Source organism: Colletes latitarsis, chromosome 10, assembly GCF_051014445.1.
Source record: "Colletes latitarsis isolate SP2378_abdomen chromosome 10, iyColLati1, whole genome shotgun sequence".
Lineage (NCBI taxonomy): Eukaryota > Metazoa > Arthropoda > Insecta > Hymenoptera > Colletidae > Colletes > Colletes latitarsis.
Window position 1 is genome coordinate 2,630,774 of NC_135143.1, and position 17,677 is coordinate 2,648,450.

The 17,677-nt window shown below is 36.1% G+C and overlaps 1 protein-coding gene across 1 annotated transcript in view; it reads right to left on the reverse strand.

Annotated features, from left to right (window-relative positions):
• Positions 1–17,147, reverse strand: part of Iav (transient receptor potential cation channel subfamily V iav) — a 98,405-nt gene extending 81,258 nt beyond the window's left edge. The window contains exons 1-2 of the mRNA XM_076773745.1: positions 16,056–17,147; positions 9,611–9,836 (exon numbers count right to left, since the gene is read on the reverse strand). Of these exons, the coding sequence (XP_076629860.1) occupies positions 9,611–9,836; positions 16,056–16,877 (1,048 nt within the window). The 5' untranslated portion in view covers positions 16,878–17,147. The remainder of the gene's footprint in view (positions 1–9,610; positions 9,837–16,055) is intronic.
• Between the last annotated feature and the right edge of the window lie 530 nt (positions 17,148–17,677).

Here is a 17,677-nt window from a genome sequence, read left to right on the forward strand (position 1 = left end):
ATTTCAATGAAATTTTTTTCTGAAGTAGTGCTCATGGGTACGTATAAAAAAAAGTATTAGACAACGTTTTCGAACAGCGTCAAACAAATTTATTAAAAACGAAAAACGAATTTTTAAGAAAAATCGACTGGGGGTAGATGCTGAAATTTTTCGGTAAAATTAAAAAATTTCGAATCATTCTAAAAAAATTATTTTTGGTTGCAAGGGTCAATTATAATCATTTTTAGTGAATACACATGTCCCCGAATTCCTACGCACTTCCGAGAAAAGAATTCCTCACCGAAAGTATAATGTGGCCAAAAATGTTTCCCCGAAATTTCATGCGTATGTTTAAAAGATCATAATTCCTGATCGTATTGGAGGATTTTAATGTTTCAGAATGCAAACAACGCATATTTTGGTGAAGAATATTTAGAAATTTCAAAAATATTCGAAAAATTGTTCCTTAACACCGTAAAATGAGAAAACCCCCATAAAAGTGATCCAATATTCAAACGAACATAACTCCTATAATAGTGAATATATTTTAATGAAATTTTTTTCTGAAGTGCTCATGGGTACGTATAAAAAAAAGTATTAGACAACGTTTTCGAACAGCGTCAAACAAATTTATTAAAAACGAAAAACGAATTTTTAAGAAAAATCGACTGGAGGTAGATGCTGAAATTTTTCGGTAAAATTAAAAAATTTCGAATCATTCTAAAAAAATTATTTTTGGTTGCAAGGGTCAATTATAATCATTTTTAGTGAATACACATGTCCCCGAATTCCTACGCACTTCCGAGAAAAGAATTCCTCACCGAAAGTATAATGTGGCCAAAAATGTTTCCCCGAAATTTCATGCGTATGTTTAAAAGATCATAATTCCTGATCGTATTGGAGGATTTTAATGTTTCAGAATGCAAACAACGCATATTTTGGTGAAGAATATTTAGAAATTTCAAAAATATTCGAAAAATTGTTCCTTAACACCGTAAAATGAGAAAACCCCCATAAAAGTGATCCAATATTCAAACGAACATAACTCCTATAATAGTGAATATATTTCAATGAAATTTTTTTCTGAAGTAGTGCTCATGGGTACGTATAAAAAAAGTATTAGACAACATTTTCGTACAGCGCCAAACAAATTTATTAAAAATGAAAAACGAATTTTTAAGAAAAATCGACAGGGGGTAGATGCGAATAACGGTAGATGATATACATGCGTATATTTAAAACATCATAATTCCTGATCGTATTTGAGGATTTTAATGCTTCAGAATGTAGACAACGCGTATTTTGATGATGAATAGTTAGAAATTCTAAGAAATAATATTCCCGTAAAATGAGAAAAATCTCATAAAAACGGTCGAATTTCTCATTTTTATCACTTCATATGTAGGTATAGTCCAATTATCCGACATTGTGATGTCTTATCAAGAAGATAGTCTTTACCTTCGGTTTTACATATTTTTAAACAATTGAAATACTTTTCTGAAACGAATTCCTTTTGCGATTGCTTCACTGGATCGCGAGTAGGAAAATAACGGGTTGTATTCGAGGGGCTGATCTTCAATTTTACGCGATAATCTACTGCGCTGGTCGACGGGAAGCCCGAAGTTCGCACATGCGACGAACTTACCGGTACACGGTCGTTACCGCAACTCGTAATTATATCTAACTCCGGAGCAGACCTCGGAGAAGTTTTCCCTGACGATCTCGTGCTCTGCTCCTGGCCATTCTGGATCGACGCGGCGCGACCAGTCCGCAAAAACGGACGTCGTGCCAAAGTTGAATAACGATTTACCTTTGCCCGGTTCGTTACCCGTTATCGCTGATAATCATCCCTAAGTGCAGTGCTCAGATAATTATTAACGTTTTAGCAGAGGCGACCATCCGTGTTCTCGTAATCGATTTAAGCTATCTTTCCGAGCTTAATTCCATCAGGGAACATCAAAAGTCGATCGGCCGGTGATCTAATAGAGCGGCAGATTATATCAGAAACCTCTATTCCCTATAAACGCACACACTCGATGAAGTTTCATCCGGAAACCCCGGGTACAAAGGGGCGTCAGAAATTTTATTGACCAATCCCGTCGCTACGTTCCAGACTTCGTTTCACTTTTTCCCCCCTGTCCTTTCGCAACCAATAATATCTAAACCGTAAAATATTGTTTTCCCAAGCAACTCGTGCCGGCCCTTTTATCTTTCTCTCTACGGTTGTTTCCCGAGATTCTTTCAGAAATTTCCTTTTCCCTTCGTCATGGCAAGGATAATGTTTCTTTGAAATGGAAAAAGTATCACAATTTCGTTCGGTCGCAGGGTCCGGAATATAAAACGCAGAAAAAGGGACGCGTGGAACGTCGAAACATTTTAAGAAAGGAATTACCCTTTTCCTCGAAACCAAAACGTCCACCTTGGCTCTCTTTTGTCGCTTTTACTTTGCTATAATGTTTTCTCGGTCGAGGAGGAAATGATGTCAGGATTCCTCATAAGTGTACAGAATCTAACATAACACCTTTATAATGCGTTTTTCGACTAAAAATATAGCAATACTGTACTAGATCATATTTTAAAAATAATAATATTCGAAGCAGCTTCTGAGAATTGAAAATGTTCTTTTTCACAAGAATTTAAAAATATTTATAATTCAAATTCCATTACTTTATTAATTCGGTTTTTATTACAAAAAATTAAATTTGAACCGAGTTGTAGGCTCATCAGCAAGCTGTCAATATACAGTTTCGTATACAACCCCCAGGAAAAAGTTTACAGTCAAACACAGCAACATGAAATAACTTCAAAATATTGTAGATTTTTGAGACGTAGAATATTATCATATACAGTGTATCTCACAAACTCTGGTCCGTTCAAATATCTTGAAAACTGTTGACGATACTGAAAAATATTACATATAAAAATTGAATAGCTTCAAGGGAAGCATAGATTATTTATAGACAATCGCGTGAAAAACATGTACAGGTCAGTAATACTTTTTTAAATAGACTTTATAATCTACTATTCAATGCATCTCGTCTTTTTTATGGAAAAGCATTTAATCACACATAATGAAAAGTCATTACTTTAAAAGACATTTAAATGTAAATATTTCTACTATATCATCAAAATATTATTATTCCAAACAATTTTCTGCTTCGTATGACATTCGGCCAACAAAGAAGTACTGTATTATTTACGACAAAAGCGATTAGTTTAAAAAATTAATAATTTAGAAGCTTCAGTATTTATGTTAAAATATTTTCTAAACTAAATATTTTTCAACATAAATGGCTTAACAGTTTTCCATAGGAAATTGCTAGTTACATCCATTGATGAACATCACCAGAATTATATTTTTATGTTAAGTATTTTTTTATTAAAAAATTGCTAAAAAAAATATTAAATTCCAGAATTTTCACTTTCAGCATTCGCCATTTTACCAATTTTCAATATAAATTATTTATTTTGACATGGACGGTCACGATAAACATACTGATTATGAACCTTTCCAATTTTTTGGCTTTAGATCACCCTGAAAGCTCCAATCATCTACGCCAGTGAGACGTGATTTTTAAATATGTATTTATTGTTATTTACTGATAACAGTAAAAAGCAACTATTGAAAACTGTATAAAAAAATGTAAATGTGTGACTAACATGTAGTTAAATAAACTATGAAAAAGATTCGTAACGTTAAACGTGATATTCGCTCTAAAAAAATTTATGAAAATTGCTAAATTTCACAACTTTCACAGAGAAATAGCCCCTTAACTGTAACCTACCCTTAGCAAGCATTAGTCGTTGAATTTGTCTCAACAAATGCTATCACATTATGAACAAAAAAATATACATGGTTCCATTTAAAAAAATTAGCTAGACCTTGAAATCGCTCCCACCACTCCACCTATACAAAAATTATTTATACCACATAATTTACCCCTTTAAATAAAACAACTTTTGTAAGAAGACTTTTTTGGTACCTTCAATACTTCATGAGATATTCCATCATTTGCACTTAAACGTAACACCCTGTATAACACCTAAAACGATTTCTCTGATTGCGAAGAAATGCTCGAATATATGTATAATCAAGTTAACGCTGCGCCATTAATTACCAACGGCGTAGCCAGGGTGGGGCAAACGAAGCACCCCCTACTAACTATTTATAAATAAACAAATTTTAAATTCTATTTTCTTTAAAAATATATGATCGAAAAATGTGGTAACTCCATACAACATAAAGTAAAGAAATTGATAAAATATTATACATCCCTTTTGAAACTCCTTTTAAAATTTAGATTCGAACGCACTTTGTGGCTTTTATCTAACAATATATGAAATTCGTAAAATAATATTTGTATACGTTTTTCACATAACTAAAGGAGTTAGTCTTTTTAGCAAGTGAAAATAAAAAATGAGTACCATTGAATTCACAAAAAGATTGTTATTATAAAAAAAGGTCACTATTTTCGTACATGACTCTATAATGGCAAAATTTACAAATAGTCCATTTGCCAAAAATTTCATTTCTATCGACTCGACTCTGTATACGTATAACAGAAACATTTTACGTTTAAAAAATGACAATATTTTAAAGTATCTCCACGTATGGTCTAAAATTTTTTCCCAAAGGTTGTACTTTGTTAACCCCTTGTTATACAATGACGTGTCTGACTCGTGACAAGTTCTTGATATCAAGTTTCACAATCACGGGGCTACTCAGTCGTCATCAAGTCTTATAAATTAATATTAACATATTTTTACACTTACGAGGTATTCGTAAAACAAATCTATTTTTTTCGTGACCATTCCATGTGCGAAGAAATTTAAACAAAATTAAATAGTATACGTTTGAAAAATTATTTGGAATTAAATCGTAAGTCAAGGGGTTAATAAACATGAAAATCAACTTGAAATAACGGAACAACCGCTAATTGCTATCCCTGCACCCAGCCGTTTCAATCAAGAACCTTCTTACTCGTCCAGATCAAGCTACGCAAATACCCGGTGTCGTAAAAATCTGTATCCACCCTGTCTGAACGTACTGTCTTGTCTACTCGTTGGCGATCCGGTTGGCTAACCAACTGACGGACCCTCGGTGGATGTCCTTGGCTTAGAGTAATTAAGCGTACCCGTTGGAAGGAGTAAGCCGAAAGTTCACCCCCTCTGATATACTGGAAGTTACCCCTTGGCTCCGCGCCGTCGGTTCGTTCGTCTCGTCTCAACCGTAGCTGAACCCATCGGATGACATTCACGCCGCGGCAAAGACGCCTATATAGAGGGCGGACGAAGAGAAGTGGGGTAGGATTGCACGGAGAGGTGGGTGAAGGGATAATGGATTCCGAAACTAAATGAAACGCGAGCACCCAACTCCGCGTCCGCGGCTAATCTCGAAACTTCGTTAAATGGCCGTAATTGCATCCTGCAACGACCCGTTTTCCCTTGTCTTCCTTCTTACCCTCCCCCCCCCCCCCCTCCAACGACGGCTCCTCCTGCACAATCTTCCAGCCAACGTCGGCCCTATGAATCACTCGAACGTCTAGAAAACTCGTCGATGGCACATGCATACATCCACGTTGCAAGGATTCTCGAGGTTGCCGCGAAACTTCGATACAATTTGGCAGGAGTCCGATTGCCACGCTCTTTAAATGCAGATCGCGGAGGGCTGCAGAGCGTCTCCGCGGGAAACGAATTTCACGGAAATTAGACAGGCGGATTATTGTATTCGCGTTCAATAACGCGCAAAATATGATTTTGTTCGCGGAAACGGTGAAATATTTCTCGTGCGTTGCGTAGGTACCGCGGAAATGTCGAAGTGTATAGCCTCCCGCTTAATTGGCCCCCTGTAAAACTGGCCCCCTGTCCGGATAAATGAATGATCGCGTAGGTCAGTGTTTATAGGTTGCCTGTCAGTACTTTTGTTGTTAAAGAAAATTAATATAGCAATGCTCGGATAACTGCAAGTCCTTTCGCTCGGATAAGTGAACAGTAGTCACCAGTGTTTCAGTGTTTATAGGTTTGCCTGCCGGTATTTTTGTTGTTAAAGAAAATTAATATAGCAATGCTCGGATAACCCTTGAGAAGGGGCTTATTTTGACAGATCAAAGAAGCTCAACATCGAGTGAACCGCGTAGTGTTGTAACCTGATTTGGACTCGATACATTATTTTGAGTAATATTTACACTTTCTTATGAAATAAACCCAATGTCTATCACTTTTAAACATTTTTTTAGAAACCTTCTCAAAGTTCAAATACTTGTACACTTAATGCTGCTTGTATACGACTTCAGAAATGCTTTCAAAATCATTAAATAACTGAAGTATAGGTACTCATATATCTGCAAACATAATCCATCTTTTAATATGAGGGGGTTGGGGAGTTCAAATAACAACCCACGATCTACCCCACAATTGTTTAATGTTTATCTCCGCGGGTGTGGGTCACACATAGCCACACGTAGATTAATATTACAACGATACTACTACGTCGTTAACCGACTGACTATGTACATGACGACGTCTTGATCAGACTGCACGTAACGCGTCTCTCTAACAGACTGAGCAATGCAACGACGTCTTTACCAGACTGAACATCTTTCTTAAACCTCTCTTCAATATACATTTCCTTAACCTAATAGTAAAGGGAGAGAAAAAAAGACAGGACAGAAAGACGGAAAAACGAAACTGGAAAATATTTAGCGTAGGGAAAGTTTAGCTACGGCGACAGAGGGTTATAACAGTCAAGAGACTCGCCGGGCCCGGATCGGGATGGTCCGAGGCCCAGGTGAAACCTTAAAGGAAAACAGGCGCCTCGTACGGCTCTGGTCGCCAAGTGTTTAACAGGACGACCAGGCTCGCACAAGTTTCTGGGAAAATGGAAAATACAAAGCTTAAAACTATCCTTACATTCCATTCCATTCATACACTGGCAAGGGCGTAGTGACTATACAATGGCCGCTACAAATACTTTATAACAAAAAATTAATATAATTTAATTTCAATTTTACGATTTTGTCTTTACACCTACCAGTGATCATAAAATTCTTTAAAGATCTAATATTTTGGATTCCGAGATTTTAAAAGTTTATAACTTAATTGGGAAAAAAGTTATAAATATGAAAGTTGAAAGATTGAATTTTGACCACAAATCTCAATAAAAATAATATTAATTAATATAAGACATAGTAACTTCTTCCGTTACATATTAATAGTTAGATCAAGGTTAATTTAATAGCAATATATATTAGTCCTATTTATTTGTATCCAACGTATACTTGTATTTATCATAGCTTCTACACATTCAATTCCACACTGTTTGTAAGTTTCGTACAATAAAAATTATTATTATAATTATGTGTCTTTTAATCGATGTTTCATCTAAAATTGGTGCGTCATATCGCCAAAAGGTACCACAATAGATAACGGAAAAGATTACAATTTCTTCACTCGAGTACATGATTCGGTAGATAAACTGTTATTGTGCTTTAATTTAGATCGTCCAAGCTGAATAATTCTTACATAACATGTACCCATTAACCCAGTCAATTGTCATTCAGGAAAGAGCAAATATGATAATTGAGCCACGCTGAGTCAGAACTTCAGCGACTCTTTATGATTGTTTCTTTGATCGAGGAATATCATTCGATTTTCTTTGTTCAATAAACGGTTCTGTTTCTTCCAATGTATCGCACAACCGACGCAGACGTAATACGTTCCGTAGCAGTAGAACAGTTTGCAACGGTTTGGCTCGGAGGATCGTAAAACAATACGACCTTCGCAACCAAATAACTAAATAGCGAGCATGATTTTTTGTGAATGTTTTAAAGTCGTTCGGTTAGAGCCACGTTGGAGTTTCGGATTTTTGCACCGGACTCGTCTACCGTTGGTAACAATATTCCAGAAACAAAAATTATATTCCGATAATTCGTTGAAACTACCACTTCCCTTTTGTATTTTCTTCGTCGTATACGATTGTTTCGACACGGTTACAAAGTGCACTTCCAACTAACCTTCGAGCTGCCTCAGCGTTGGCGACGGATCTTCATCGAGCAGTGCTTGCAAATCTTCGTCATCCGCTTTCCGAGACCACAACGTGGCTCGTCACTCAAGTCGAAGTCACAGGCTTTAAACCGTTTGGAACCAAGTTCTGCACGCATCTTGTATCGTTGCAAAGAAATAGAGACATTTAACAGTACCGTTAAATCGTACCGTTTCTTATCGTAATTTATATGAACGTCTGTATTTTATTTAAATTGTGTATCTAGTATAGAAACTTCTCTTTGTGCTTTCATCAGCCTGTAACTTGGTCATATGTAAAATGGAAATTTCTTGTCTCAAACTTCATCACACTTCGTCAAACTTCATCAAAGGAACGTTCCACGGGTGCAAACAAGAGAAAGACAAGATCCCTTTTGGTGTATGTAAGATATTAAGTGTAGATACTCAACACTTTGTAAGATATGAATAACTAAAGTTTAGAAATTTCTCCCTATGTTTTGACCAGCCTGAAACTTGCATTCGAAGCATTTGGAGTGACATTTTCTATTTTAGAAAATAATCAAAAGAATGAGCATCGACGAAATTTATTTTTGACATTCGTTACTGCACGAATTTAACCCTCAATTTTGATGTGTCGTTTCATTAAATTTTCCTGTATTTAATTTTTCTACAAATAAACTTGTATTTTTAAGAGAATATCTCATTTTATTTCCAATATTGCAACTGAAACAATAATATTATACTTATAATGTGGGGGTGAAAATTCACTCATAGTACTATTAATGAGCAAAGTATCGTATCAGTTAAGAATTGAGATAGATAGTTGATGATGCCGTTAAAAACATTTTTGATGTGCATAAAAGTGTCAACGATGGTTTCTCAAATTTCGAAACGGGGTTTTCGACCTCTCCAATAAAGCAAGACCAACTAATAACGTTTGACATCGAAGGTCTGGAAACTGCAAAGAAACATTTACTTTTCTTCAGATATACTGTCGTTTGGCAAAACATTGTCCATGTAGCTAGTTAACGACGAAATGCGTTTGCTCTCGAAACTATAACGTGTGAATTACACGGGACTATTCCGCGACAAAAGTGGCGGCTAATTAACGGTGCTTTGTATATCCAGCGACTTTATTACAGAATGCCGAGTGCGCACTCTGGCAGCGGCTATTTTGTACCAAAGTGTTTCCCAAGGTAGCGCGAGCGTTACACTTGGGTTTGAATAGGACGAAACTTTCGCAATAAAACAACACAAGGCCTGAAAGAAACCACGAGGAAGCTTAAAGAACATTATTTAACATTTCATAGTTAAAGAATAAACAGTACTCGCATTTTTGTTCGAGCTGTCAAAGCTGTAAAAAAATAGTCAAAAGGATAACACTTTCCAAGAACGCAGAATTTATCGACGTCGTTCTAGATTTGAAGAAAAAAAAAAGAAAAAAAAAATGGAGGATTATATTGCATCGACGAGATCGCTTCGCAGCTACTTAAAGACGATTCGGCCTTGAGTCTTGACAATTATACGAAGGCACGTCACAAAGTGAGTGGCCACTTCAGCGTGCTCCTGAACGACGAATCCCTGACGACGATTCTCAAAACCGTGTAATTCGATTAGCATTACGACGTACTTGTTCTGCCGTCGGGTAACAGCGTGTCGAGTGCATTGAGGGGGTACGCCGAGCAGGTGATATTACTGTAGCGCCAGAATTCCCGTGCAGACAGTTCCAACATCTCCCGAAAGACCTCCGCGCGACCCAGCTGGCAAGCAAGCGTCAACGGGGTCAGTCCAGCAGCATTCACGATCCCATTCCGAGCAGGAAGCTTCGGATGACGAAGGGCATAGCCGAACATGTCCTACGAACAGCCCACGTTTCCATACAGCCACAAATCTCAACGTCTAAATAGATATAAAATAATGATACCTAAAATGAACATCGCTTCGGGGTTGACTAGGATGGTCCTTAGCTACAGGGGTCAAAATTTTTTTTATAGTTTTTTTCTGACGCATCTCCGTAGATTGTGATACAATGAAGAAATCATTTATGCCAAATATTAGCGTGATTAGACAACTAGAATACGTACCGCATTTGAATTGAAATTTTGAAATAATAACGACTTCGCATTAGAGTCGAATGTACTTGTATCGACTTATTCGAAATTTATTAACCGATACTTTTTGGTGAAATTATAATTCGTTTAGTGTAAAATAATAACATTACGTGTGATCTCCAATACTATCGTTAAATTTATTATTAAACATCGCATATAACATAAGGAGTGAGTCATAATTCGTGGCTTTTCCTTATGTATGCAGACTAAAACCGAATGTAGGTGTGCTACGTTTTGCCCTATGATTATTTTCAATTCAAAGGACAAGGAAACGCATACGATCATGTGTCATAAGATTACGTTTCTTTGCATCGTGCTAGGAAAAAGTTCTTTTCCTTTTTTCACGAAAATTAATAAAAGCCGTTGATTGATGGGTTAATAGAAGAGGAGATCCCAGAAACTATTTTTCAAGTACACAGTCATAGTCTTCTGTTCTTCTTGTACGCCAAGTTTCATGCAATGCTAATAGTTTTTGAGCTTTGATCACGATCAAGGCACTTGTCTTGAGATCCAATTTTATTTTCCGTACGTTCTAAAATAACACACACAATACTTGTCTATTACTAGGAAGCATTGTTCCAATAATTTCACTTTCGTCATGCCCCAACAAATATACAGGGTGTTCAGTCACCCCTGGGAAAAATTTTAATAGGAGATTCTAGAGGCCAAAATAAGACGAAAATCAAGAATACTAATTTATTGATGGAGGCTTCGTTAAGAAGTTATTAACGTTTAAAGTTCCGCCAGTACTGAATTTTTTCTAGAAAGTGGGTAGAATTTTGGGGGTAGGTCTATTCACCAAAAATTATTGTAATTGACATTCGCAACCGAAAATAATTTTTTCAGAACGATTTGAAATTTTTTAATTTTGTCGAAAAATTTCACACCTTATCGAATTTTTTTTTAGAAAATGGGTAGGATTTCAAGGGTATGTCTATTGACAAAAAATAATTATAATGGACCCCCGCAACCGAAACTAATTTTTTCAGAACGATTTGGAATTTTTTTTTCGCCGAAAAATTTAGACACCTACCCCCTTTCGATTTTTCTTTAAAATTTCTTTTTCATTTTTAATAAATTTGTTTTACGCTCCACGGAAAAGTTGTCTAAATTTTTTTGTAGGTACCTATGATCTCTATTTTAGAAAAAAGTTTCATTGAAATATATTCACTATTGTAGAAATTATTGTCGTTTGAAAATTGGACCATTTTTATGGAGGTTTTCTTATTTTTCGGGGTCAACGATCAACTTTTCGAATATTTTTACGATTTCTACATATTCTTCACTAAAATACGCGTTGATTGTTTTTCGAAACATTAAAATCGCCCAATCCGTTCAGAAGTTATGACATTTTAAAGATAGGCATTAAATTTCAGGGTAACATTTCTTTCTTTTCTTCGAAGCAAACTGACAAATTGTTAGTGAAAATTACAAATTGCAATTTCTCTGTACAAGACATTAAATTGTTAAAACAATTTGAGATAAAATTGGTATTTTTAGGTATATAACCGAAGATAAATATTTAAAATTTCTACGTGTAAGTTCGTGGATCCTCAAGTATCTAAGTACGGTCACCTTTAGGTCTACAGATCACGGGTTAAAAATCATTATGGGATTTCTTTCTTGACAGTGAATAGGATTTCGTGGGTACGTGTGTTGAACAAAAATGATTATAATTGACGCCTGCAACCAAAAATAATTTTTTTAGAACGATTTGAAATTTTTTAATTTCGCCCAAAAATTGTAGCACCTACTCAAATTTTTTTCTCGAACGTACGTAGGAATTCGTGGTATGTCTATTCACAAAAAATGATTGTAATTGGCCCCCCCCCCAGATAAAAATAATTTTTCCAGAACGATTTGAAAAAATTTTTTTTCGTCGAAAAATTTAGACCCCCTTGTCGATTTTTCTTAAAAATTCGTTCTTGATTTTTAGTAATTTTGTTTGACGCTCTACAGAAAAGTTGTCTAATACTTTTTTGTAGGCACCCATGGACTCTGCTTCAGAAAAAAATTTCAATGAGATACCTTTACTATTGTAGGAGTTATGGTCGTTTGAATATTGGACCATTTTTATGGGGGTTTTCTCACTTTACAGAATCAAAGAACAACTTTTCGAACATTTTTGGAATTTCTATGTATTCTTCGCCAAAATACGCGTCGATTGTATTTCGAAACATTAAAATCCTTCGATTCGTTCAGGAGTTATGACGTTTCAAAGATTCGCATTAAATTTCAGGGAAACATTTCTGGCCTCACATTAGATTTTCGGTAAGAATTTTTTTTCTCGAAAATGGATAGGATTTCGGAGGTATTAATTGTTTAATAACTTTTTAAAGAAACCTCAGCCATGAAATTGATATTCTTGATTTTCTTCTTATGTTGGCCTCTAGAATCTCCCATTAAAATTTTTCCCAAGGGTGGCCGAACTTCCTGTATATCTGAGAAATTGTACTTCTATTTAAAAATATTCATTAATACTTCGAAAATAGCACAATACAATTATGTACTAAATTTACCTGAAATCACTCGATTTTCAGGTTCCCGTTTATCAGTCACTCTAAAATTTTCCACATATTATTTTCTCTCTAAATGTCATAATTTAAGAGGGTAAGACCGAATAAAATCGGAAGTCGAAAAGTAAGGACCACCCTGATATGTACTATATTTTTCTACTCCAGATGCTGCATTGTATAGGATTTTAAATACAACAATGAAAATCAGACTCACATTATTATTTTAGACATAAGGAATTATAATTTCACTGAAAACTATCAGATGACAATTTTGGTATAAGATGGTACCAAGTGCATCCGAAAAATTTCAAAACTCTAATTTAAATGACGTACGTGTTTCTGTTATACTCGCTGAAATGCATAGAATTTTTTTTCATCAAGTGTCACAATCCGGGGGGGGGGGGAGGAAGGGAGTGCGTCAAATAGTAATCGAAAGTCGAAAAATAAGGGTCACCCTACGGTTGACACGTTCATTTTTCGTACAGGGGAGGCGAAATTCGATACTAGGTAATGTTTATACACAGCGATGCAGTAATGATTCTTAAAATGAACATCGCTTGGGATTGACACATTCATTTTTCGTACAGTAGAAGCGAATTTCGACACAAGCATATGTTTATACAGAGCGATGCAGTGATGATTCTTAAAATGAATATCAAACGTTAGCACTTTAGATTTTCTTTAAATTTAAAAATAGTAACAACATTTCGATTTGCTTTTACACGAAAAAATAGTACGTTCCAGCTTGTCCCATCGTTCTGAAACGCCTTGTACTTTAGAGTTTCACAAAATAAATGTTAACTAAATCTGAAATCGCATTTGTCCCAACGAATTATTACACAATAAGAAGCAAAGCTGAACACGCGCGTGGACTTTTAATATAAATAATATTTTATTCAATGTTTTAGTACAGAAGAATTTTAGCGAAGAAGCAAAAATTTAGTATTAAGTATGCTTAAGTATGTTTCGAGTGATTGTTAGAAGCCCGTGGAATAAATATTAAAGCAGAAACTCAACAGAAACTCCACGAAGATAACTTGTATTCAGTAAAATAATCTTAGTAATACGAATTTAATATTCTTCGTAGAAAGTCGAAGTTCTATCCTATGTTTGTACTTCTTATACTAAAATATTGAATAAAATTCCAAGTATAAATTTTACCCTTAAATATAGCTCCTAGTACAGTAATGATTCTTAAAATAAACAACGATCCGGCATGTTCATTTTTTGTACAATGGAGACGAAATTTCACACCAACAGTTGTTTATACATTTAACAAAATTTTATTCTTTTTGTTTCTCTTATCCTTCCATAAGGAATCACCTCTCGCTCGCTTATACATATTATTTGGGAACACTCTATAGGGATATCGTTGAGCCTTCAAAACGCTTTTATGTTTTGCCGGAAAATTCATAAATATGTATTAATAAAAATATATAAATTATATAATATTGAAACAACTTTATCGTAATTATTTACTTTAATTTAGTCAGAATTTAATGCATCTGCTGATACACATTCGTCATATATTATTATATTATTAAATTATTAAATAATTTAATATGGTAAATAGCATACGTTTTAAAATATCTTTCTAGAGCTAATAAATTGTTATCTTTAAATGGCAGTTCACGCTTCACTGGCTTTAAAGAGAATTTCTCAAATTGAGAAGAATAGAAATGTTCAATTTATGAATTTGAGGCTCATTTTACGAATCATTACTCTAAATTCCACTAGGGGTGTGCTGAATACCCGTGTATTAAAAAATATGCGTATTTGAAGAAGATTTATTAACTATACGTAAATTGGCGATCTCAGCAATAAATTGGAGCAACAATACAAATCAGAGTTTAGCAAAATAACAAAATAAAACTGTTAAATTCGTTAGCAAATCTATTTACAGATCCTTTAAAACCACATCCATGAGTTTATTTACGATGAGCAAAGGCATAGTTTATTTACAATAAAATTTGCCCCACTCTAGTGCACGCTACCGTCCATAAGTTACTGAACATTTTGCTCGTCCATTTTGGAAAATGCAAATCAAGGTACAGATATAATTTTTACTTTACGACTTTATTGTCTCATTTTCTCACATTCACTCATTTTAAATTACTACTTTAATATAAATTTTATGACGCTCGTACAAATTTAAAATAAATACGTAACGAACAAAATAGTACAAGGAAAATTGGAGGACTCGTGAACAATATTATAGAAAGGATGGAATGGTACTAATGAAAGAAAATTCTAAAAAATAATTGTTAATAGAATTCTACCATTAGTGTGAACGATCGTCGCAAAACAAAAATTTTGAATCATTAGCTAACATTTTAGTGTATGCATGATATACAATATGAGTCACGTTTCCTTTATAATGTAATGTATAAGTAAATAAGTGTTAGTTTCATTTTATAATTGACATGTCACTGAAACATGTATAAACAAGGCTTGTAAAGACTGCAAAAGGTGTTAAAACGCATTTCACGCTAGAATATTCCCTTAAGTGTCCTATAATTTATAGATGAGAATGTAAGTACAGTAGAACCTCGTTTATCCGTACACGTCAGGGGACAAGGCAATTCAGATAACCGAGGTGGTCCGATAATAGAGGTTTAGTGCCTATCCATCCCACCATGTTTTTATTCATTCGGATATTTGGGACTGATGGTTGAATATCTGAGGTTCGAATGTTACGAATTGAATTACCTCTTGAGCTTAAAAGAACTTGCATGTTCAAAGATTGTAAGTACGTAAAAACTAATTATATTTATTGTTGTTAATTATTTTCCTTAGTAGATTTATTATTGTTCTTAATGTAAACGATTTTTATAATTTTTAGTATTATTATTAAGGGTTATTATTATTTTTCTGTTCTTAAAAATCATTGTTTTATGCTACTAAGACCTAATTGTTTTGTTACTTCGTTTTGCAATTTAATTATGTTATATTCTACTTATAAATGTTTTCAAATAAATTATGGACAATATTTAAAAATGATCTAGAAATTTATTAATTGTATTAAATTACGTTTCAGCTTGCACCAAATGTTAGCTCCTATTACATATGTACATATGTACAAGAAGGTACGCATTCGTATAACTGAGAATACGTTCGATCGCCGTTCGAATAATAAAGGGTCAGTCATGAGTCTGTATATCTAAGATTCAGCAGTATTTCGTTCAGATAAACGAGGTTCTACTGTACTGTGCGTTCGCGAGAAGTTGACTAGTGAAAGGAACGCAAATGTGATAAGTGGCTAGATCCCCACTCTAGCTCACGGTCCCATCACGCGTATCGTCGCTATTGACCGAAACGACGAAAGTGGGGATGGGCGCAACAAGCGCAGTACAACCCCTGTCCTTTGTGCTGTCCCGCTAGCCAACTTATCGCGGACGCACACTACCCTAACGCGAATCTTCTTTGAGAAACAATTGTAAATACGTACCAATTTGTCGCAAACCACTACCATGTGTAGGATCATGTTCCCGAAAGAATCCTGCTCGTCTGGATCGGCGCCTGAGTCGAGCAATAAATTATAAACGCTCTCGTTGGCGCAGCATGCAGCCCAAGCGAGCGGATACTCCCCCAAATAGGCTAATCCTTCGTAATCCGTGTTCCTGGCCGGATTCATTCTCTGCTGGTCCCGCGGAAGGAAAAAACTGCCGATGGCTCGCTGAGAAATGATCGCGCCCGCCTCGACGAGGTCTTGCACGAGTTCATTATTGTTGTACGCGATCGCAAGGTGGAGTGCACTGGCACCAAGGTATTCCTCGCCCTCGACAACATCAATAGCCAATCGTGGAAAGCACTTGAGCAGGATACGCGCTACTCGTGTGTGCACCCTGGTATCGCATATAATCAGAACATGTAGGAGAGTCTCTCCGAGCGAACCTCTATATTGCATCTGCCAACATGCCTCATGATCGTTCCATTGAGCCAAAGGGTCGAACCGTGACAAGGAAGCCTCTATCGGGAGCACAACCTGCTCAAGATCCCGGAATTTCCAACGCAGGTACTCGGCACGGTTGATCGCCTGGCCCTTGCCGTCAGCGTACATCAGGATGCCGAACTGTTCTCTGATTAACTTTTCAACCTCCGCCTGGCCACCCAGATTGTACGACTCTATCAGCTCGCCGCCCTTCTTGTAATTGGCCAGCCGGTACAGCAGACATTGGTCCTCGTTGCTCGCTTGGCTGATCACACGGTCAAGGATCGAGCCAGCGTTGACCTGGCTATCACGACCTCGACAGGAGCAGGCACCACCCATTCAGACATCCCCCTTTAGTCACTTTCTGCGTCCTCGAGCGTCTTCCCTTTCTCGATTTCCACGACTCTCGACGACTCTTCTCCGCGAGCTGATACTGTCCACCGGTTATCAACCGACGCCCGAGTGGGATTTTCGTCGAGTGTTTTCAGGTATCCTCAAGAGCGACAAGGGCCGTCCCATTTTTCAACGCTACCGAGTGGACGCAGGAGCACCTTCGCCGTGAGGCTAACCGTGGTCGACTCCGTTGATACAACCCTTGAGATTCCCCCGGGCGGACGAAAGGTGGCGGACAGGTGGAAAATCGTTCCCTACGACTACAGCAACCGCGCAGAGCACGCCAGGCAATCTATAAACTGTACCTGGCTCCGACAGACACGGCGGGGTCACTGGGTGACGGCTTTGGCTTTCGACTTTGTGTCAAAATTGATTTCTCCCCTGCTATACCTTGAACCAGTTCTTAAGGGGGTACTCTACTCTAAACTGCGTTTTTTTTCACTTTCTTCAGGAATTTTTTTCAAACAAACTATAATATCTTTTGCAGTAAAATTTACAAGGTTTATTTATAGAGTCAGGGACAAAAGTAAGTGGGCAGATGATGAAAAAGGATATCAATGAAATTTAACCAATATAGCATTGCAATTACATGTTTATGCTTTATCTAATATTCATCTTTGTAGTATTAGGCCCTCCCATATGTTCGTGCCGAGTTTTGTATTACAACTTAAAGCAATATTTTAAATATATAACGAAATTTTATCAGAAACAGTCAACCTCTTCTTGTTGGACATCTTTCTCCCCTT